This window comes from Scyliorhinus canicula, chromosome 28 (assembly GCF_902713615.1).
Source record: "Scyliorhinus canicula chromosome 28, sScyCan1.1, whole genome shotgun sequence".
Classification (NCBI taxonomy): Eukaryota; Metazoa; Chordata; class Chondrichthyes; order Carcharhiniformes; family Scyliorhinidae; genus Scyliorhinus; species Scyliorhinus canicula.
The window spans coordinates 7,686,122-7,709,064 of NC_052173.1; the positions used below are offsets into that span (position 1 = coordinate 7,686,122).

The 22,943-nt window shown below is 48.1% G+C and overlaps 1 protein-coding gene across 3 annotated transcripts in view; it reads left to right on the forward strand.

Annotated features, from left to right (window-relative positions):
- hat1 (histone acetyltransferase 1) overlaps positions 1–22,943 on the forward strand; it is a 48,333-nt gene that overhangs the window by 19,354 nt on the left and 6,036 nt on the right. For 2 of the 3 annotated variants that reach the window (XM_038786429.1, XM_038786431.1), the window contains 6 exons: positions 1,349–1,470; positions 2,342–2,446; positions 5,571–5,677; positions 7,393–7,544; positions 13,539–13,655; positions 18,792–19,565. In XM_038786429.1, coding sequence (XP_038642357.1) covers positions 1,349–1,470; positions 2,342–2,446; positions 5,571–5,677; positions 7,393–7,544; positions 13,539–13,655; positions 18,792–18,956 — 768 coding nt within the window. In that variant the 3' untranslated portion in view covers positions 18,957–19,565. Of the gene's footprint in view, positions 1–1,348; positions 1,471–2,341; positions 2,447–5,570; positions 5,678–7,392; positions 7,545–13,538; positions 13,656–18,791; positions 19,566–22,943 lie in introns of those variants that run through there. The other variant, XM_038786430.1, reaches the window with a different exon arrangement.

Consider the following 22,943-nt stretch of genomic DNA (forward strand, 5'->3'; position numbering starts at 1 on the left):
TTAGCTCCAGGTAAAAGTGGCATTTTTGGCTTATTTCAAGGGGCCTATCTAAACCTCTCCATTTTTTTGATGCTCGTGGTTCCCTACAGTTTCCTCGTGTGGAACTGTATTCTTATTGTGAAGGGACCTACACTCTTATTTTTAAGAGATTTCTTGCAGCTTAACAAGTTTGGAGATCAAGTCAGCTGTTCGCAAACTGAGTGTGTAATTCTGTGTTAAAGTGTCTTCCCGGGCTTGCTGTGACTTGTAGGATAAATGCTGTGCCTTGTGTAGTGAGTCATGCATTCCAGCAAGGTCAGGAACCTCCATCTATGGTGTGTGCTGAAGAAACTGGCCTGAGAACAGGCTGTGCCCTGGAGCTGCTGTTGCACGCACTGGAGCAAAGGGTTGTCACTCCAGGGAAGAGCAATTTGCATTTCCCGATGGCTGAACCAGGTAATGCTCCCTGCGGTGCACAGAGAATCAGAATATAACTGGCATGTGGTGTCAGGTGTCAATGTAGCAGTTCCCTGTACAAGTATCGGCTTCAAATAGCAACAGCACAAGGTGCTTGCCAAATCTGCTTTTGCACTGTTAACGTTTCTTGTTTTTTAAATCCTTACTGCCATTTGACTGTTAATGAACTAGTGTGGCAAACATACAGACTGAACCCATTGTCACACAGCAAATCTTAAAGGAACTTCACAGTATATCCTTCCAACCTTGTACAATCTGTGACTGTTAAATATGCTGATGTTTACCTTGCTCATGTCCTTTACTTGGATTCTCAGCCCCTCCTTGCTCGTGTGAACATTCCCGATTCCTGGAGCCTCTCCCCGTAACCTGAGGTCTTGGCACAAATCTCAGTTTCATTGTCCTTCGCCGCTCTCTCTCTCTCTCTTTGCTGCCTTTCCCAAGACACGGAGCCCAGAGCAGTCGTCAGTACTCCGGGTGAGGCTGGGCAAGAGCTCACTACAAAATCGATACTTCCTGAGGTTTCTGCTCCATCCCCCTGGGCAGAAAGTCCAAAGCCTGATTTGCTTTCTAGTTACTGCATTCTGTCGATGGCTTCAGGCCTTTATCCACCAGTATCCCAGATCCCTCTCCTGTGTCGCATCCTGCAGAGTAAACATTCTTCACCACTTTTTATTTTTATCCATCCCCAAACTTGGGACTTCTCCACATTGGGGAAACCCAGCCCAGATGCGTGACACTAATTAAAAAACACAATAACCATTTACGAAATGACCAGTCAAGATGCAAGGTTTTCATTGAAAATGTCAGTATTTTAAGGCACATTGATTGTCCAGATATTCACTGGTTGAATTGTGCCACAGTTCAGTAGTGACGATCATCCTCTTTCATGCAGACTGATATTAGCTGTCCAGGGTTCAAAGAATACCATGAGAGGCTGCAGACCTTCCTCATCTGGTTCATTGAGACAGCGAGCTTCATCGATGTGGATGATGACAAATGGCAGTTCTTCCTGGTGTAAGTATATCTCTGAGGTTTTTAGCAGAGCTTGTATGACTTCCTACCTACGCCTAAAGTTAGGATGTGTGTGATGTGGTCTGTTAAGGCCGAGGTTTCCAGCTGACGTGAGGCATCGCTGCCAGTTAAGTGAAGAAAAAAAATGTGATGCACGATGTAGTCGGAACATCGCAGCCCCAGCTGTAACAATCTGTAGTGCGTTGGAGCTAAAGGGATCAAGGGATATGGGAGGAAGGCAGGATATGGAGGGAAGACAGGATCAGTGTATTGAACTTTAAAAAAAAAACCTTTTAGGGTCTGGTTTAGCACAGTGGGCTAGACAGCTGGCTTGTAATGCAGAACAAGGCGCCGGAATGTGGTGACTAGGGGCTTTTCACAGTAACTTAATTGACGCCTACTCATGACAATAAGCGATTAGTATTATTATTATTATTATTATTATTAATGTCACAAGTAGGCTTACATTAACACTGCATTGAAGTTACTGTGAAAAGCCCCTAGTCGCCACATTCCGGCACCTGTTCGGGTCACAGAGGGAGAATTCAGAATTTTCAGCTGGCACAGGATTTGAACCCGCGCTGATGGCCTTGTTCTGAATCACAAACCAGCTGACTAGCCCACTGAGCTAAACCAGCCCCTCACTTGATGATCAGCCATGATCATAATGAATGGCGGAGCAGGCTCGAAGGGCCGAATGGCCTCCTCCTGCCCCTATTTTCTATGTATTTCCATAAGGAACCTAGATATAGAGGGTCACTGTGCATTGAGAGTAATTGGTGATTGGGAGCTCTACATATTATCTCCAGTGGAGGACTTTTTTAAAAAAAAAAATCAAGAAACAGTTGAGATTGTCAATTTCTATTTTATACAGGTTTGAGAAGTACCTTGAAGATGGCTCGCCACGCTATGCAACAGTGGGTTATATGACCGTATATAATTTCTATGCATATCCTGACAAAATGAGACCCAGAATAGGGTAAGTAACCAGCAAAATCCCTGAGAAATGTTCCCGTCTGACAGCACAGTGTCACAGTGGTTAACACTGCAGTCTCACGGTGTCGAGGTCCCAGGTTCGATCCCGGCTCTGGGTCACTGTCCGTGTGGAGTTTGCACATTCTTCCCGTGTTTGCGTGGGTTTCACCCCCACAACCCAAAGATGTGCAGGCTAGGTGGATTGGCCACGCTAAATTGTCCCTTAATTGGGAAAAAAATTGGGTACTCTAAATTTAAAAAAAAACTTTTTTTAATTTTCCCGTCCAAGATAAATGAACTAGATCCTGACCACTCGCTGCGTTCTTTTTAAAAATCCCAAAACAATAACCATAAAACCAGCCTGATCAGATGGCAGTGTGACAGTGCCACTTATAATGGACTAGTTTTCCTTTGCAGCTGCTACTTTTATTTATGTAGCACCTTTTTGATGCCGGATAATGTGATGATGCACATGGCCAGCGGAGGGGATGGGTGATCAAATGCTTCATGGTTGAGGTATGTTTTGAAGAGCGAGAGGTTCAGAAGCAGAATGGTTAGTGAGGGAATTGTGGAAGGTGGGGTTTAGATGGCTGCCAATCTGGCTGCCCATCAGCGAGGTGAAGGGAGGGGAGATGCATGCAGAGTTTGGGGTGGGAGGAAGGTGGCTTATACAGCTGAAGGAGGTTACAGAGGGAGGAAGGAGGTTACAGAGGGAGGAAGGAGGTTACAGAAGGAGGAAAGCCATGAGGAGATTTAAACACTTTAAATTGGAGGCGTTGGTGCCAATGTCAATCGGCAGGGACGGGGTGCAGAGTGAGCAGGACAGATGCAGCAGCAGAGTTTTGGATGGGCTGAGGTTTCTGACTCTGAACAGTGGAAAAGTGTGGCCTGATTGCGGCCAGCATGTATTTGAGGTTTCAGCAGCAAATGGCCTCAGACATGATATGGAGACAGGCAGTGAAGTTGAGGTGGGAGTACAATGGGTGTTGTAGTGGAGGGAATATGGGACTGGTGGTTCAGTTATAAAGAGTATTAAGCCTGAGACGTTGACCGTGGAGACTGGTGATGGTCTAGGTCGTCACAATGTTTAACAAAAGGAAACTTATTGAAGACTGGATGCCAGCCAAGCAGCTGAAAGAGTTCAGGAAAATGGTGGCGTGGTAGTACTGGGGGTGTCACATGAAAGCTGAGCCCACACATTTTGATGATGTCGCTCAGCGCAGAACATAGATGAGAATTAGGGCAGTTAGCGTGGAGACAAGGAGCGTTGACATTTCTGGATATTTGAGAGTGGAACTAAGTGAAGTTAGTCCCATTGAGCTGCATAACAGAAAGGCTTTGGCGGGAGAGGATGGTGTGAGCAATTAGCGAGACCTGTAGATTGGACGAGGAGGCAAAATGAACAATGTCATGCATTGGGCAGCACGGTAACACAAGTGGTTAGCACTGTGGCTTCACAGCGCCTGGGTCCCAGGTTCGATTCCCCGCTGGGTCACTGTCTGTGCGGAGTCTGCATGTCCTCCCCGTGTCTCTGTGGGTTTCCTCTGGATACTCCGGTTTCCTCCCACAGTCCAAAGATGTGCAAGTTAGGTGGATTGGCCATGTTAAATTGCCCTTAGTGTCCAAAAAGGTTCGGTGAGGTTATTGGGTTACGGGGATAGGGTGGAAGTGAGGGCTTAAGTGGGTTGGTGCAGACTCGATGGGCCGAATGGTCTCCTTCTGCACTGTATGTTCTATTTCATTTGTGACTTTGATTAAGGCCACTTCTGTGGCAGGGGTGTAAGCTGATTGGAGAGATTCTAACGTGGACTGCAGAAAGGACGGGCATGGATTTGAGAGCTTGCAACACATTCAAGAAACCTGGAGAGGAAAGGGAGCTTGGCAATGGTGTGTTTTCCAAAGATGCTGGTTGTTGATAGCAGTTTTGAAAGGGATAATGCATAAGGAGGGGGAAATGTTCATTTATCAGCCAGTACTGTTGGCTGTCACGCTGAAGGGACAGCTGAAGAGGAGACATTTGGGGGTTTTGCGATGGTTTGAGTGAAATGTTGAGGCAGACACAAAGAAAGTTGCTTGGGAGGGGGCAAGAGAAATGGGAGATGGCCTTGTTTATTATGGTTGAGGTGATAGGAACAGGGGTGCCACATTAGATGACAAGGTGCAGGACGGCTATGTGGATATGGATAGAAAATTTTTAATGGGGTGGAGGATGAGGAGGACAGGAAGGTATTGAAAAGCAGAATGATAAAAGATTGAAATCACGAGGATGGGGAATCGCTCAGTACAAAGTTAATGAAAGGAGGATATCGCAGTGAGACCCTTGTGGTGAAAATTGACACGGGCATTGTAAAATGAGAATGTCACATGAGAATTGTGAGGAATGGGACAAGATGATCAAAGGAAAATCGTGGGAGTAAAGTGACAGACCAAGGTGTGATTTGGTGAGAATGGACCAGATCACTGCTGCACAGATGGAAAGTACAGTAAGACAGGGGCGCCTTAAGCAAAGGGCCAGCTGTCACCACTCGTGAGCCAGATTTTGTTAACGCCATGACGTTGACACCGTCAATCCATAGTAAGATGTGGCTTTGATCTGGAGGGAGATGGGGGGGGGGGGGGGGGGGGGGGGGGGGGGGAAAGAGTACTGTTGGTTGTGGGGAATAAATATTGATCGGACTGTGGGAAGATGGGATGGGGGGGGGGGGGAAGAGTACTGTTGGTTGTGGGGAATAAATATTGATCGGACTGTGGGAAGATGGGATGGGGCTAAACAGTGAAGGAGATTAGCCCACAAGCTCTCTAAGCAGATCAGCATGAGCAAAGGATGAAACAGTCGGCGTTTCTGTTTAAGAAGCAGCGATGGGACCCTTCCCAGAATGTTAGGCAAGCTGTGGACTTATCCAAGGGACAATGACAAGAAAGCAAAGGAATGGGGATTGGTGAGACTGAGAACCAAAGAAAAAGAAATGGAAGGTGGAATGACAGGAAGGGGAGGATACGAGGAGGTACAAGTAAAAGACTCTGTTCGAATACCTGTCAAAGGGACACCGGCCAATAAAGTTGTTCTGTCTTCTTCTTACTTGAACAGTGATTCCTACTGATTGGTTGATTCTTGTTTTATCTTGAAGCCAAATGCTGGTGCTGCCTCCATTTCAGGGTGAAGGACATGGCGCACGGCTGTTGGAGACAGTCCAGAGGTTTTACACTGCAGACCCTTCCATCCTGGATATTACTGGTTAGTGTCTCCATTGAAACCTGTTTGGCCGCCGTTTCCAAGCAAGCAAAGTGAATAGTGCAATGTGGCCAAGGAAATTTAAATTTTGAGCAATTGAAATATGTGTGTCAGCCCAAAGGTAACCAGTAGAATTTCTCTACCCTCTCCCCTGCACAAGGAACACAGCTGTTGGAATTCCTAGCCTAACCTGTGTGGCCGTGGAGTGCAAAAGTGTGATTTAAATCTGTTTTCTATAAACCATCCACTGTGAGTGACAACCTTCTATGGGCAAAGTGGTGTGGACCAAAATTAGTTGCAACTTAGCAAGTTGCTGAATTATGTGCTGCCACTGTACATTAATGGTGGAGGGGGCAAATGGTTAAGGTAGTGGATGGAGAGCTGATCAATAGGGATGATGTTGAGCTTCGAGTGTTGTTGGAGCTGCATTCATCCAGGCAAGTGGAGAATATTCCAACCCACTCCTGACTTGTGCCTTGTAGATGGTGGACAGGCTTTGGGGAGTCAGGAGGTGAGTTACTCTCCGCAGGATTCCTCGTCTCTGACCTGCCCTGGTAGCTACAGTCTTTATATGGCTGGGTCCAGTTCAGTTTCTGATCAAGTTTCAGTCTCACCAATCCCCATTCCTTTGCTTTCTTGTCATTGTCCCTTGGATAAGTCCACAGCTTGCCTAACATTCTGGGAAGGGTCCCATCGCTGCTTCTTAAACAGTTCCCGTACCAGCCTCCCCGGACAGGCGGCGGAATGTGGCGACTAGGGGCTTTTCACAGTAACTTCATTGAAGCCTACTCGTGACAATAAGCGATTTTCATTTTTTCATTTCATTTTTCAATGGTAACCCCCAGGATGTTGATTGTGGGGGTTCAGCGACGGTAATGCCATTGAATGTCATGGGGCGATAGTTAGATTCTCTCTGATTGGAGTTGGTCATTGCCTGGCACTTGTGTGGTGTGAATGTAACTTGCCACTTGTCCAAACAAATCCATAGAATCCCTACAGTGCAGAAGGAGGCCATTTGGCCCATCGAGTCTGCACTGACCCTCTGAAAGAACACCCTCCCTAGACCCTACCATATCCCTGTAACCCCACCGAACCTAAACATCCTTGGATACTAAGGGACAATTTAGCATGGCCAATCCACCTAACCTGTACATCTTTGGACACCAAGGGCCAATTTATCATGGCCAATCCACCTAACCTGTACATCTTTGGACACCAAGGGCCAATTTATCATGGCCAATCCACCTAACCTGTACAGCTTTGGACACTAAGGGACAATTTAGCATGGCCAATCCACCTAACCTGTACATCTTTGGACACTAAGGGACAATTTATCATGGCCAATCCACCTAACCTGTACAGCTTTGGACACTAAAGGCAATTTAGCATGGCCAATCCACCTAACCTGCACACCTTTGGACTGTGGGAGGAAACCGGAGCACCCGGAGGAAACCCACACAGACACGGAGAATGCGCAAACTCCACTCAGTCACCCAAGACTGGAATCGAACCCGGGTCCCTGACAGGATTAATAGCTTAGCAACAAGTTTAAAGAGAAGTTCAGCATTTTGTTTTAGAAAAGCTAGTGCTGCATAATCCTGAGTGGTAAGGAGTTGGATTGAAGGACCTATCTATGTTCCTGCCGTCTTCATTTCAGCCCAGAGTAATTTCTGTTCCAAATCCTGCATTTTTTAAGGTCATTTGTTTTGGAATTTCAGCTGAAGAACCATCCGAGGATTTTGTGAAATTACGCGATTTTGTCCTTGCCAAGCTCTGTGAGGAACTCCACGCATTTGCACCTGAAAAACTCAAGAAAGGATTCAGTGCAGAAATGATAGACGAGGCCAGAAGAACCTGGAGAATAAATAAGGTAATTGTAGCTCAGAGCGTTGACAAACTAACCCGGGCTTTGGGCTTCCATCAGATTTGGGGGAATCATACTGTCTTTGGGCTCTGCCAGAGTCTTTCGGATGAGAACTTAAACAGATCTACCCACCTACGGATGACCAGAAGAGATCACATGGTACTGTGAACAAGAGCAGGGCAGCCTTGTCGATGTCCTGGCCAATATTTCAATCAATATCATAACCGATTATCTGGTCATTATCACAAGACTGCTCGTGGGAGCTTGCTGTGCACAAATTAGCAGTGACTACACTTTAAAAAGTACTTCATTGGCTGTAAAATGTTTTGGGATATCCGGTGAGTGTGAAAGGCGTTATAATAAATGCTAGGTCTGTCTTTTAACTGATTCAGAAACACCTGTTTTCACCCAGAATCTCTCTCAAAGAACAATACAGGACAGGAACAGGCCCTTCGGCCCTCCAAGCCTGTACTGGTCATGATACCAACCTTTGCCAAAACCCTCAGCACTTCCTTGTGCCGTATCCCTCTATACCCGTCCTATCCATGTATTTGTCAAGATGCCTTTTGAACGCCGTTAATGTATCTGCTTCCACAACCTCCCCTGGCAACACGTTCCAGGCACTCGCCACCCTCTGTGTAAAAAAAACAAAACTGCCTCGCACATGTCTAAACTTTGCCCCACGCACCTTTTTTTATTTATAAATTTTGATTACCCAATTATTTTTTCCAATTAAGGGACAATTTAGTGTGGCCAATCCACCTACTCTGCACATTTTGGGTTGTGGGGGTGAAACCCACGCAGACACGGGGAGAATGTGCAAACTCCACACGGACAGTGACCCAGAGCCGGGATCGAACCTGGGACCTCAGCGCCGTGAGGCATCTGTGCTAACCACTAGGCCACCTTTTAGGGCTGAGTTTAGGAGGAACTTCTTCACCCAAAGGGTTGTGAATCTATGGAATTCCTTGCCCAGTGAAGCAGTTGAGGCTCCTTCATTAAATGTTTTAAGATAAAGATAGATAGTTTTTTGAAGAATAAAGGGATTAAGGGTTATGGTGTTCGGGCCGGAAAGTGGAGCTGAGTCCACAAAAGATCAGCCACGATCTCATTGAATGGCGGAGCAGGCTCGAGGGGCCAGATGGTCTACTCCTGCTCCTAGTTCTTATGTTTAAACATGTGCCCCCGGTGACTGACCCCTCCACCCTAGGAAAGAGTGCCTGCCCATCCACTCTATCCATGCCCCTCATAATTTTGTAGACCTCTGATCAGGTCACCCCTCAACCTCCGTCGTTCTAATGAAAACAGTCCAAGTCTATTCAGCCTCTCCTTTCTATTCATCATCCAACTCTATATGGCTACGTTTCCTCTTGTGTCATATGCCTGATATTTGGTAATAAGCCAAAGGCATCTCATTGAATATATTCTGAAAATCTATCGATTAATGTCTTAATCTGCTCGAGACACCATTTCGAACAGGAGAAACTTGAAAGGCCAGTTGATCCTTTTCTCATAATTTTTGTGTTTAACGGGGTGGCACAGTGGTTAGCACTGCTGCCTCACAACGCTGAGATTCCGGGTTCGATCCCAGCTCTGGGTCACTGTCCGTGTGGAGTTTGCACATTCTCCCCGCGTCTGCGTGGGTCTCACCCCCACAACCCAAATATATACCTGGTAAGTGAATTGACCATGCTAAATTTCCCTTTAATTAGAAAAACAAATTGGGTACTCTAAATTTTGTTTTTAATCTTTGTAAGAAAAACTGCAAGAAAAAGACTGATGCACAAGAAGTGCAGTCTGAACATAACTAATTCTTCGCAAAATACTACTACTTCTGTTAAATATGGCACGACTTAAAGACAACAAGTGTTGGATGGCAGCCTTGATGATCCCATGCATTGCTTTGTTGTAAATTAATGAAAGCTGCTATCCAACTTCAGCTGTTAATTAGATACAGCAAACTGGCGATCTATATAGGTTGTACACTACCAGATAGTCAAAGTGGGTTCAGGAAAAGCAGAGGTTCTCCCAGTACAGTTCACCCATCGACAGAGACAAGAGAAATGCTGTGATCAACAGATGGGATTCGACTGTGCCTTTGTTGACCTGACGAAGGCCTTTGACACTGCAAAAAGAGTGGTGTTGTGGAATGCTGGATGTCCCGACATAGCTGTAAATCTGACACTGCAGTTTCACAATGGCCAGAGTCACTGGCTGTGGTGAATGCACTGACCCCTTTAACGCTACAAGTGGCATGAAGCAGGAGTGTTTCATGGCCCCTGTGCTCTTCGGTATATTCTTTGCTGCCACATTTTCTGGGGCATTTAGGTCTACAGCACAGAAGGCCCTACAGCCCATCATGTCTGCGCCCATCAAAATCAACTACCTAACTATGCTAATCCCATTTTCCAGCACTTGACCCATACCCTTGTCTGCCCTGGCATCACAAGTGTACATCTAAATATTTCTTAAATGTTATGAGGGTCTCTGCCTCCAACACCCTTTCAGGTAGCGAGTTCCAAACTCCCACCACCGTTAAAAGGTACCTCGATGAACACTTGACACGCCATAACATTTAAGGCTATGGGCCAAGTGCTGGCAAATGAGATTAGGTAGGCAGGTCAGGTGTCTCATGCGTCTGTGCAGACTCGATGGGCCAAAGGGCCTCTTCTGTGCTGTGTGATTCTGAGTCGGTGGCTGTGGGGAGTAGATGGTTGACTCCACAGCCATGGTCTTATTGGATGGCAGAGGAGACGCAAATGAACTACTTCTGCTCCTACATCCGATCTTCCTATAACTTAAATTTGGGCTGCAAGGTTGATGGAGATTAATGTTCAAGGACTCTGTGAAGGTGAATCTCCGGAAATATGCCATATCCAGTATGTGCTGGGGCAAAAGCGCACAAAAACAAAACTACATGGGAAGCCATCTAGGGATAAACGGCAAGCTGGAGACACTCGGCAGTCCCACCAAAATCAGATATCCCATCCTTGCCCGCACTGTAGAAAGCCATGCAGACCTGCCATTGGGCTCTACAGCTACGTTAGGATGCATAACAGATGCCTCCACACACAAGAAACAACTATCTTCTAATTTCACATTCACCAGGGCCGAAAAAGTCAGCATGTCCCACCTGCCACGCCACGCAGAACATAGGGCAGAGGAGCTGAACTCCATCCCAATAGCACGGTAGCACAGTTGCTTCACAGCCCCAGGTCCCAGGTTCGATTCCCGGCTTGGGTCACTGCCTGTGTGGAATTTGCACGTTCTCCCCGTGTGCGTGGGTTTCCTCCGGGTGCTCAGGTTTCCTCCCACAGTCCAAAGATGTGCAGGTTAGGTGGATTGGCCATGCCAATTTGTCCCTTAGTGTACAAAGATGTGTAGGTTAGGTGGATTGGCCATGCTAAATTGTCCCTTAGTGTCCAAAGATGTGCAGGTTAGGTGGATTGGCCATGTTAAATTGTCCCTTAGTGTCCAAAGATGTGCAGGTTGGGTGGATTGGCCATGCTAAATTGTCCCTTAGTGTCCAAAAGGTTAGGTTGGGTTACGGGGATAAAGGGGATAGGGTGGAGGTGTGGGCTTGGGTAGGGTGCTCTTTCCAAGGGTCGGTGCAAATGCGATGGGCTGAATGGCCTCCTTCTGCACTGTAAATTCTATGATCTATGAACAGGACCCGCCTTCGAGCAATCAGCGAGGCGAAGGCTAAGACATCCTCCACCCCCTCAAACATTCGGCCCATCCTAGACTTTGTAAGGTGCGCCCTGGGTTACTACTTTCAGCTGTATCAGCCACAGCTTTCCACGCAAAGTCGAGGCATTCACCCTCAGCAGCACCTCACAATCCGTCCTCCATTGCCACCCCCAGCTCTTTCTCCCACCTCGCCTTAACCCCTTCCATGGACACCCCATCCTCCTCCTCAAATCCTCCTGTATATCGCCATGGTGACCAAGCTTTCCAACTTCACCCGCTGACAGCATCGCCTCCAACAGCAAGGAGGCGGGTGCTATCGGGAAGGTCGGGAAGCCCTTCCTCTCAAAGTCCCACACCTACATGTACCAGAAGCTTTCACCCCACGCCAACCCAAACTTCTCATTCAGCTCCTCCAAGCTCGCAAACAGCCCTTCCAGAAACAGATCCTTTATGTCCCTAATCCCCTTCTCTTCCCATCCTCGGAACCTCACATCCATCCTCCCCGGCTCCAACCCGTAATTCCCCCTGATCGGTCTCCTCTCTCTCTCTCTCTCTCTCTCTCTCTCTCTCTCTCTCTCTCGCTCTCTCGCTCTCTCTTTCTCTCTCTCTCTCTCTCGCTCTCTCTTTCTCTCTCTCTCTCTCTCTCTCTCTCTTTCTCTCTCTCTCTCTCTCGCTCGCTCTCTCTCTTTGTCTCCTCTCCCCTGACCTCGCTTCCAATCTAAAATGCTTCCTAAACTGCCTTCCAACCTTCAGCGTGGCCACCACCACTGGACCCACCGAGTACTTCCCTGGGGCCACCGGGAGCGATGCTGGTGTCAGCACCCACAACCCTGGCCCCCTACATGAGCCCGCCTCCATCCTCACCCACAAAGCCCCCACCTCCCTATTCCATCCCTGAACCTTCTCTGCATTCGCCGCCCAATTGTAATACATCAAATGTGGGAGGCCTACCTCAATCCCCCCTCCCCCACACACACACACACACCTGCTGTCCCCTCTGCAATATCACCTTCCTTTTTTTTTCTTTTTTAAAATAAATTTAGAGTACCCAATTATTTTTTCCAATTAAGGGGCAATTTATCGTGGCCAATCCACCTAACCTGCACATCTTTGGGTTGTGGGGGCGAAACCCACGCAGACACGGGGAGAATGTGCAAACTCCTCACAGACAGTGACCCAGGTCGGGATTCGAACCCAGGTCCTCAGCGCCGTAGGCAGCAATGCTAACCACTGTGCCACCGTGCTGCCCTCAATATCACCTTCCTTACCCTCACCACCTTCCCCGCCCAGACAAACGAGACCAGCCTATCCACCCCCTTGAAAAATGCCTTCGGCGAAAAGACGCTAGACCCCGAGCTCTATAGCCAATGCAAACAAAGGGGGGACATGAGGCACCCCTTCCTCGGTGCAATACAAAATACCCATTCGGCTCATTACACAGCAACTGCACCCATGCCACAAACTTCAGCCCAATCCCACATTTCTCCAACACCGCCATCAAATAACTCCACTCCACCCGATCAAACACTTTCTCCGCATCTAATACCACCACCGCCGCTTTCCTTCCCTCTGCCGGAGAAAGCACAGCATTCAGCAGCCTCCTCACATTCAAAGGCAACTGTCTGCCCTTGATTAACCCCGTGTGATCCTTCCCAACCACCTTTGGAAAGCACCCCTTCACCGTTAGTTGCCAATATCTTGGCGTTCGCATTCAGCAGGTTATATGGGCCTATATCACCCACATTACACCGGATCCTTGTCCTTCTTAAGCAGCAACGAGATCAAGGCCTGCCCCATCATTTTCCTTGATGTCCAAAGCTGTGCATGTTAGGTGGATTGGCCGTGATCAATTGCCCCTTTGTGTCCAAAGATGTGTAGGTTAGGTTATGGGGTTATTGGGATAGGGTGGGGGAGCTGGCTTGCATAAAGTGTTCTTTCAGAGGGTTGGTGCAGACTTGATGGGCTGAATGGCCTCCTTCTGCACTGTAGGGATTCTATGATTCTTCATATTGACTCCGACGTACCTTTGCCTTCACCCTGATCCACTGTCCTATCTCTGTGGCAAAATCCTCTTTAAGCCCAGAATTCGCAACCTCATTTTTAATCGGACAGCTCCCATTGTTATCACTGAGGGCTGTTTTAAAGTACTAGTTTTGCAAGGTAGAGTGTTTGACTGGCAGATGCCCAACTCGCCAAGTATCCTGTCACGCCAACTGTCCTCTCGGTCTGTTTTGTTAAAATGCGGCCATTTGCGTGCTTCATTGGCATTGAGACTGTAGTTTTTAATTTTTCTTTTTGAAACCTTTTCAGCATCACTCGAGACGAGTGTATGAGATTCTACGACTCCGAGTGACCAACATGAGTGATCCAGTGCAGAGCAGCGAGTATCGACTGGATGTGAAGCGCAGGCTTGCCGTTCCTTTTAAGGTATTTGGAACAGCGATTGGAGTTGTTTGGGGTGGGGTGGTGTGTACAAAGATGAAATGAAAATGAAAATCGCTTATTGTCACGAGTAGGCTTCAATGAAGTTACTGTGAAAAGCCCCTAGTCGCCACATTCCGGCGCCTGTCCGGGGAGGCTGGTATGGGAATCGAACCGTGCTGCTGGCCTGCTTAGTCTGCTTTAAAAGCCAGCGATTTAGCCTAGTGAGCTAAACCAGCCCCTTTTTAAACCTTTTAAACACCTTTTTAAAATTGAGTGGACAGTTACATGTCCCTGAGCCCTGCCCTATCCCTGAGTGCAACTGCTGGCTATCAGTGACGAGCTGGCATCCCTTGCTCCTCTGGCATTTCCTCTTTCCCATCGTTACTCCGGATATTTTATCCAACAGCCCCTATCGCAAAAAATCCTGGAACTTTAAAAAAAAAATTCCATTAAGGGGCAATTTAGTGTGGCCAATCCACCTACCCTGCACATCTTTGGGTTGTGGGGGTGAGAGCCACGCAGACACGGGGAGAATGTGCAAACTCCACAGTGACCCAGAGCCGGGATCAAACCTGGGTCCTCAGTGCCGTGAGGCAGCAGTGCTAATCACTGTGCCACTGTACCGCCCAATCCTGAAACTTGCAGAGACAGCTGCTAACAATTCATCAGCTTATTTTAATGTCCCCAACACCTCAGTAATCCGTAGAAAATTGGAGCGAGTGTGTGAAGTGTCACATTTGGGTTTCCTCAATGTACTTTTATACAGACAGGGTCAGGGAGGCAGAAGTTGGGATTTTAACAACAATCCATTTGATTTCATGGTCATCTTCCCCCTGGTGGCAGCCCATATATAATCAGATTTGAACTGAATTTACTGCGTCTCTTGTCCAGTACCATAGCCACTATATTGCTACGACCCATTTAACACTGCTATCTCAGAAGATGAAATTGGTACATTCATTGATTTTAATTCGCGGTTGTTTGTTCTTGCAAAGATGTTTCAGCGCTGGACTTGCCTGCAGCCTTTCCCAAACACTCTGATACCATAAGGCTCATCATTCCTAAATTTCTTTTTTTTTTTTTAACAAACAATTTTATCGAGGTATTTTAGGCATATAGAAAAAGTAACATCGTACAGTACAAAAAAAAGAAGTCAAGACACAAATTACAAAATAGACATAGTGCAAACCACGGTTCTGTTCACGCACGGACCTGCCTCAGACGCTTACTCCTCTGCGAAGAAGTCAATAAATGGCTGCCACCTTCGGGCGAACCCTAGTAGCGAACCTCTCGAGGCGAACTTGACTTTCTCTAGGCCAAGAAAGCTCGCCATGTCCGATAGCCATACCTCAGCCCTCGGGGGCTTTGAGTCCCTCCATGCTAACGGTATTCGTCGCCGAGCTACCAGGGAAGCAAAGGCCAGAACGTCGGCCTCCCTCTCGTCCTGGACTCCCGGGTCCTCCGAAACCCCAAAGATTGCCACCTCCGGGCTCATTACCACCCCAGTTTTCAATAACCGGGACATGACATCTGCGAATCCTTGCCAGTACCCCTGAGTTTAGGGCACGACCAGAACATGTGTACACGGTTAGCCGGCCCCCCGGAGCATCTAGCACACTTGTCCTCCAGCCCGAAGAATCTGCTCATCCGGGCCACCGTCATGTGGGCCTGGTGCACGACCTTAAACTGGATCAGGCTGAGCCTGGCGCATATTGCGGTTGTGTTTACTCTGCTCAGGGCTTCTGCCCAAATACCGTCCTCCAGCTCCCCCCGAGCTCCTCCTCCCACTTAAACTTCAGGTCCTTGGCCTGCGTATCCTCAGCTCTCATTAGCTCCTTGTAGACGTCTGAAACTCTATCCTCTCCCACCTCTCCCCTAGAAACTACCCTGCACTGCCTCCCCTTCGGCGGGAGACGTGGGAAGGGCAGCACCAGTCTGCGTACAAAATCCCTCACCTGCAAGTATCTAAAGTCGTTCCCTCTCACCAGCCCAAACTTCTCCTCCAGCGCCCTCATGCTCGGAAAGCTCCCTTCCAGGAACAGATCCCCATCCTCACAATCCCCGCCCTCCTCCACAGTCGATACCCATGTCCATGTTCCCCGGGGCAAATCGGTGGTTGCCGCAGATTGGGGTCCACACTGATGCCCTTACCTCTCCTACATGCCTCCTCCACTGGCCCCAGATCCAAAGAGCTGCCACCACTATCGGGCTGGTGGAGTACGTGCTGGCGGCAGAGACGCCGTGACCAGGGCTGCTAAGCTAGTGCCCCTGCACGAAGTAGCCTCCATCCGCTCCTAAACCGACCCCACACCAACCATCCATTTCCTTATCGTCGCTATGTTGGCCGCCCAGTAATAGTTGCTGAAGTTCGGTAATGCCAGCCCCACTTCTCTGCTCCTTTCAAGTATCACCCTCTTCACCCGCGGGGACTTCCTTGCCCATACAAATCCCAGAATAATTTTATTCAGCCTCTTAAAGAAGGACAAAAGATGGGATAAAGATGGGGAGACACTGAAAATCAAACAAGAACAGCGGGAGAATCGTCATCTTAACAGTTTGCACCCTCCCCGCCAATGACAGCGGGAATGCTTCCCACCACCTCCCTCACTCGTTCCACCAGTCGAGACAGGTTGAGCTTATGCAACTTGCCCCAGTCCCGTGCCACCTGAATCCCCAAATATCGGAAACTCTCCCCCACTAGCCTGAACGGCAACCCCGTCATCCTACTCTCCTGCTCCCTCGCCTGAATTACCCGAAATTTCTTAATTCTTTCATGGAATGTGGACGTCGCTGGCTGGGGCAGTATTTATTGCCCATTCCCAATTGCCCTTGAACGATGCAACAATCTTTTTCTCAGCTGCTGTCTGTGGCAAAACTATCTCTTCTCCAAAAGACCTAGGAGCAGAGGTAGGCCACTCGGCCCATCGAGTCTGCTCCACCATTCAATGAGATCATGACTGATCTGATGTGATAATCCTCAACCACTTTCCCGCATTAGCCCCATAACCCTTGATTCCCTTACTCTTATCCCCATAACCCTCGATTCCCTCACTCTTATCCCCATAACCCTCGATTCCCTCACTCTTATCCCCATAACCCTCGATTCCCTCACTCTTATCCCCATAACCCTCGATTCCCTCACTCATCCCCATAACCTTCGATTCCCTCACTCTTATCCCCATAACCCTCGATTCTCTCACTCTTATCCCCATAACCCTTGATTCCCTCACTCTCATCCCCATAACCCTCGATTCCCTCACTCTTATCCCAATAACCCTCGATTCCCTCACTCTTATCCCCATAACCCTCGATTCCCTCACTCTTATCCCCATAACTCTCGATTCCCTCACTCTTATCCCCATAACCCTCGATTCCCTCACTCTTATCCCCATAACCCTCGATTCCCTCACTCTTATCCCCATAACCCTCGATTCTCTCACTCTTATCCCCATAACCCTCGATTCCCTCACTGATTAAAAATCTCAGCTGTGAACATATTAACGGCCCGGCATCTACAGCTCTCTGCGGTAAAGAATTCCACAGATTCACTGCCCTCCGAGAGAAGAAATTCCTCCTCCTCTCTGTCTGAAATGGGCGACCCCTCACTCTGAGATTCTGCCCTGTGGTCCCAGACTCTCCCACAAGGGGAAACAACCTCTCAGCATCGACCCTGTCAGGTCCCCTGAGAATCCGATATGTCTCAATAATGTCGCCTCTCATTCTTCTAAACTCCAATGAGTACAGGCCCGACCTACTCAACCTCTCCTCATAAGAAAACCCCTCCATCCCCGGGATCAACCGAGTGAACCTTCTCTAGATCTCCTTCAATGCCGGTATATCTTTCCTTCGATAAGTGGACCAAAACTGTACACAATATTCCAGGAGTGGCCCAACTTGTATTCCGTCTGCCAAGTTTTTGCCCACTCACCTAACCTGTCGATATCCCTCTGTAAACTCTGTGCCATCCTCACCATTTGCCTTCCCACCTATTTTTGTGTCATCCACAAACTTGGCAACATTACATTCACTTCCCTCGTCCAAGTCATTCATACAAATTGTAGATAATTGCTGACCCAGCACTGATCCCTGCGGCATTCCACTAATTACAGGTTACCATTCTGAAAAATGCCCCTCTGATCCCAATGTCCTGCCTTCTCTCAGTTAGCCAATCCTCTCTCCATGCTAATATACTACCCCCAACACCATGGGCTCTTATTTTATTAAGTAGCCTTTTGTGTGGTACCTTATTGAATGTTTTTTTGAAAATAGAAGTATATTACTTCTGGTTCCCCTTTATCTATCCTGCTCGTTACCACCGTAAAGAATTCTAATCAATTTGTCGGGCATGATTTGCCCTTCATGAAGCCATGCTGACTCTGCCTGATTTTATTATGCATTTCTAAATGCTCTGCTATTACATTTTTTATAATGGACTCGAACATTTTCCCAGTGAAAGAGGTTAAGCTAACTGTGATGCAGCAGTGCTAACCACTGTGCCACCATACCACCCAGTATAGTTCACAGCCCTCTCTCATTCCCCAGTTATGCAGTTTACAAGAACACTGATCCCAGCACTGTTCAGATGTAGGCCGTCCCGACAGTCCAGCCCCCACTTTCCCCAGCACCGATGCCAGTGCCCCACGTTAGCCTTTCAGCCACGTACTCATCTCTCTACTTTTCTGTACCCTATGTCAATTTGCACGTGGCTCAGGTAATAATCCAGGGGTTATAATTTTTGAGGTTCTGTTCTTTAATTTAGTACCTAGCTCCTTAAGCACACTGTGTAGAACCCCTTTCCTCGTTCTACCTATGTCGTTGGTACCTACATTGATCACAACAACCTCCCCCTCCAAGTTAATCTCCAGCCTAGACCCTGTCACTGGACAGGCTACACAGGTGCCTGGACTCTGGCTGTTTGTTACAGAGAACAGTGTCAATCCCCTTCACTATACTGTCTCCCGCTGACCCTGCCCCATGTGCTCCTCCCACTCGAATGGCTTCCTGTACCACAGCGCCATACAGCGTAGGTGGACCAAAGGGGAGGAAAGAACTGTTTCTGTGCCGTGTCCACTCTGGCCCTGAGTATGGAGATTTGCTCTGCAGGAGTCTCATTATATTTCTGTTTTTAAATTTTGCCAGAAAAATAAGAAAGAAGCAACACGTCTTTCCCGTTTGATGCCAGAAGATTGGCTTGCCCAGCAAGCAGAGATGAGTGTGAGCCAGGAGCAGGAGTACTTGGAGGAGACCTACCAGAGCACTGTGGAACAGTACCGGCACATCCTGGAGCGCTTAGCACGTGTCTGAATTTATTTGCAAATCTTCCTCTTGATGCAGGAGTCTAGATTAATTGACCGTGGATTGTAATATTGCTGCGTTGTAGTCTGTGGTCAAGAAATCGGAGCACTTCAATCAATGTGAAGCCTTTCTCTGCTATTGTGTACAGTTTGCATAACATCGATCGGACACCAATACAAACATGACGATCTTTTTAAAATGTGTATATAGAAGCACTGTACTATATTTTTTAAAGGCATTTACTCAGTTTTACTTTGGGAATCCCCAGCCGTAATTAATTATCTTGGTTGGAGGATGAGGTCAGTAGACTTTCTGAAGATGATCACTGTAGCAGAGAAAGGTACTGCTCTGTCCTCTGCCTCTGCTTCCCTCTGGCATTGGATCAACAAAAAGCAGCTTCAGCTGAACTCTCAAGCTTCCAAAATGCATAAACCAGTTGAGTCTTTGTTTTGTATCACTATTTGCCTCTGGGAAAGATGCATTTTGCAAATGCTTTCTCTTCCCGTGACCATCTGTAAACAATGTGGTGTCCTCACTGGCAATTGCTGATACAGTCATGAACATTGCAATTCTATCAGCAACAGTGTGCAAAATAAAAATATATCATGTCAACCTCGATTGGTGGGGAAGTGTATTGTGTCTCTGTATATCACTATTTGCCTCTGGGAAAGATGCATTTTGCAAATTTGGGCAGTTTCGAAGCAGTTCCTCACAGGTGTGGCTTTTTTCAAAGTATCCACATCTTAGCAACAGTTAGCATTAAAATGGGAATTTTTAGAAGCACATCGGTGCGTTAATGTCACATTGTAACAGTTTTAGAATGGTCCTCCAAGGATAAAATTGTGTAAAGAGCACTTACTCTGTAACTATCCCCATGCTGTACCTGTCCTGGGAGTGTTTGATGGGGACAGTGTAGAGGGAGCTTTACTCTGTATCTAACCCCGTGCTGTACCTGTCCTGGGAGTGTTTGATGGGGACAGTGTAGAGGGAGCTTTACTCTGTATCTAACCCCGTGCTGTACCTGCCCTGGGAGCGTTTGATGGGGACAGTGTGAGGGAGCTTTACTCTGTATCTAACCCCGTGCTGTACCTGTCCTGGGAGTGTTTGATGGGGACAGTGTAGAGGGAGCTTTACTCTGTAACTATCCCCATGCTGTACCTGTTCTGAGAGTGTTTGATGGGGACAGTGTAGAGGGAGCTTTACTCTGTATCTAACTCCGTGCTGTACCTGTCCTGGGAGTGTTTGATGGGGACAGAGTAGAGGGAGCCAGTCGGGCCAACCTCCGGTATCTCCTTGGCCCCTTCGGAGGGTGAAGGGTGTTGGCACTTGTTAAGTCGGTGCTGTTGTGGCCACGTCCCGATTCCAAAATGGATACTCGCAAAGAGTGCAGGGAAAAATGGACAGCGCTAGAAAAACAAGCAGGTTCAAGGTTTCCTGTGGATTGGAACTTGCAGAACCCAGACAGAACTGAAACCAATAACCATTAGCATAGTAATGAGCTATCTCCGGGGACAAAAGGAAACATTGAAACAATCGGTACCAGGGCAGACTTCCCGGCGCCAGTGGAAGCTAAAACAAAGGCAGGCCAACGGTTACCTAGAGCCCACCCAACGATCAGGGAACGACCCTGGTATTGGAGAGAATCGATACAAACGATTGGGACATGGTCCAGGGTCTGCCCAGAAGGGTGCGAAACCCTGGGGGCTATAAAACAGAGTCCCCAAGGTCAGTTCGCTCTCTTACTCTTACTCCTCTTCGTCACCTTCACCTTGGCATTTGGCTCTCAGCAACGAGAGGCCACCAAGCACCAGCCAAGTAAGTCTAAGGTCAACGCACGCTACGAGATAGGCGCTCCTAGCTACTATCCCATACCAGTTCGAAGCCAGCAGTATCAGAACCGGACAACGGCCATTGTTCCTCTGACTGAGTGGGTACTCGAAGCTAAGTATAGGCTTTTAGTAGTCGTTGTAGTTTAGTTTGTGCATGAGCAATAATTGACTGTGTAAATAAATGTGTATTGATTTCAAACTTACTAACTAGTGTATCGAGCCATTGATCAGTATTCGGCTTTGAACCCTGTGGTGGTATCAGAAAGATACCTGGCAACTCTTGAGCAAAGGTAATTAAAACGGAGCAAATTAAGGGAAAGCATAACGAGCAACACTGTCCTAGGTACAGGGGGCATAGCTGCCCAGAAGGAAGGCTGCAGCAGGCTATGAGGCGTGATGGGTATGGCTGCCCAGAAGGAAGGCTGCAGCAGGCTATGAGGCGTGATGGGTATGGCTGCCCAGAAGGAAGGCTGCAGCAGGCTATGAGGCGTGATGGGTATGGCTGCCCAGAAGGAAGGCTGCAGCAGGCTATGAGGCGTGATGGGTATGGCTGCCCAGAAGGAAGGCTGTAGCAGGCTATGAGGCGTGATGGGTATGGCTGCCCAGCACCCCGCACCCCCCCCCCCCCCCCCCCCCCCCCCACTCTCACCACCACCTGCCATCAGAGGGATTGGAAGGATTCTCAGGCTGACGATCGGCCTATTTTGTGATATTTTCCGATCCATCTTCTGTGATAGGACTCTGGCCCGGCAAAACGGAATCTACACTCCCTTTCTCACAGTGCTTCCGATAACTGCTGTTAAAAGTGTCGTTGTGACTGGTGACATTGGCAGGATTTGAGTCAAGGGTCTCATTTTCCTTGCATGATCTGTTGAATGGGAATTTGAGGGGTTTCGCTGTGGTTCCCAAATTTAGTTAAAAAAAAATAAATTTAGAGTACCCAATTATTATTTTTTTCCAATTAAGGGGCAATTTAGCGTGGCCAATCCACCTACCCTGCACATCTTTGGGTTGTGGGGGGTGAGACCCACGCAAACACGGGGAGAATGTGCAAACTCCACACAGACAGTGACCCAGGGCTGGGATTGAGCCCGGGTCCTCAGCGCCAGAGGCAGCAATGCTAACCACTGTGCCACTGTGCTGCCCAAAATTAAGTTTCAAATTTTGTTTTGAAACAGAATAACTCTTTGCTGTGCAGAAGCTCACATTTTTTAAAAAGCCCTTGGCGTATTAATATTTTTATTTGCAAATCAGATACTGTACATGCACAATTAAAATGGTAATTTTTTTTTAAAAAAGGATCCCTGGTCACCCCTCCCCCCTTGCCCACTTAAGTCTCCTCTGCTCTACTTCTCAGTCGCTCCCCCGACCTCCCCTGCCCCCCAAGGCCTGACCTACCAGGTCAGCCCTGCGCTTGGCCCTAGCCCGCCCCGCCCTACTCTCCCTGGTGCCCCCTGACCTACGATAGCTACGCTGACCCCTGCCCTTGGCGCCTGTCTGTCTCCCGCCCGAGCGCTCGGGCCCTCCCCCCACACACCAAGGCCCCATTAACCTGATTGTATCCCACCGTGCCCTTTCAAGTCCCTTAACCAGCCCCTCGCCCATCCCCCTATCAGAGGCCCCGATCTCCCGCCAAAAGGTACCAAGTGCAGGGCCCCTATTCCCCCCATTGCAATCCCCCAAAAACACCCGAAACTGCGCCCTCCAGCCCCCACTCTCTGTCCAGGCTGAAAACAATCTTGGATAAAACATTACAGTACAGGATAATTTAACAAACCGCCGCCACACAAAAGCTCTGAAAGCCCAGAGTCTTTTAGTTCAAGTCCAGCTTCTTTTATTAAAAGTCCACATCTAATCAGAGAAAATTAGGTTAACAGACCGCCACCACTGTACAGCACTGAAAGAACCAAGTGCCCATTAGTTCAAGTCCAGTTTCTTATCTTTAATGAAAGTCCAAACCTGTTCTGGTGTCTCAAAGTAGTAGTGGAGTTCCTCAAACTTTGCAGGATACAGCATTCCAAACTTCACCTTTTTGTAGAGGGGTGCCTTTACCTTGATGAATCCTGCCCGCCTCTTGGCCAGCTCCGTTCCCAAGTCCTGGTAAATGTGCACCTCGCAGTTCTCCCATCTGCTGCTCCTCTCCGCCTTGGCCCATCGCAGCACACGT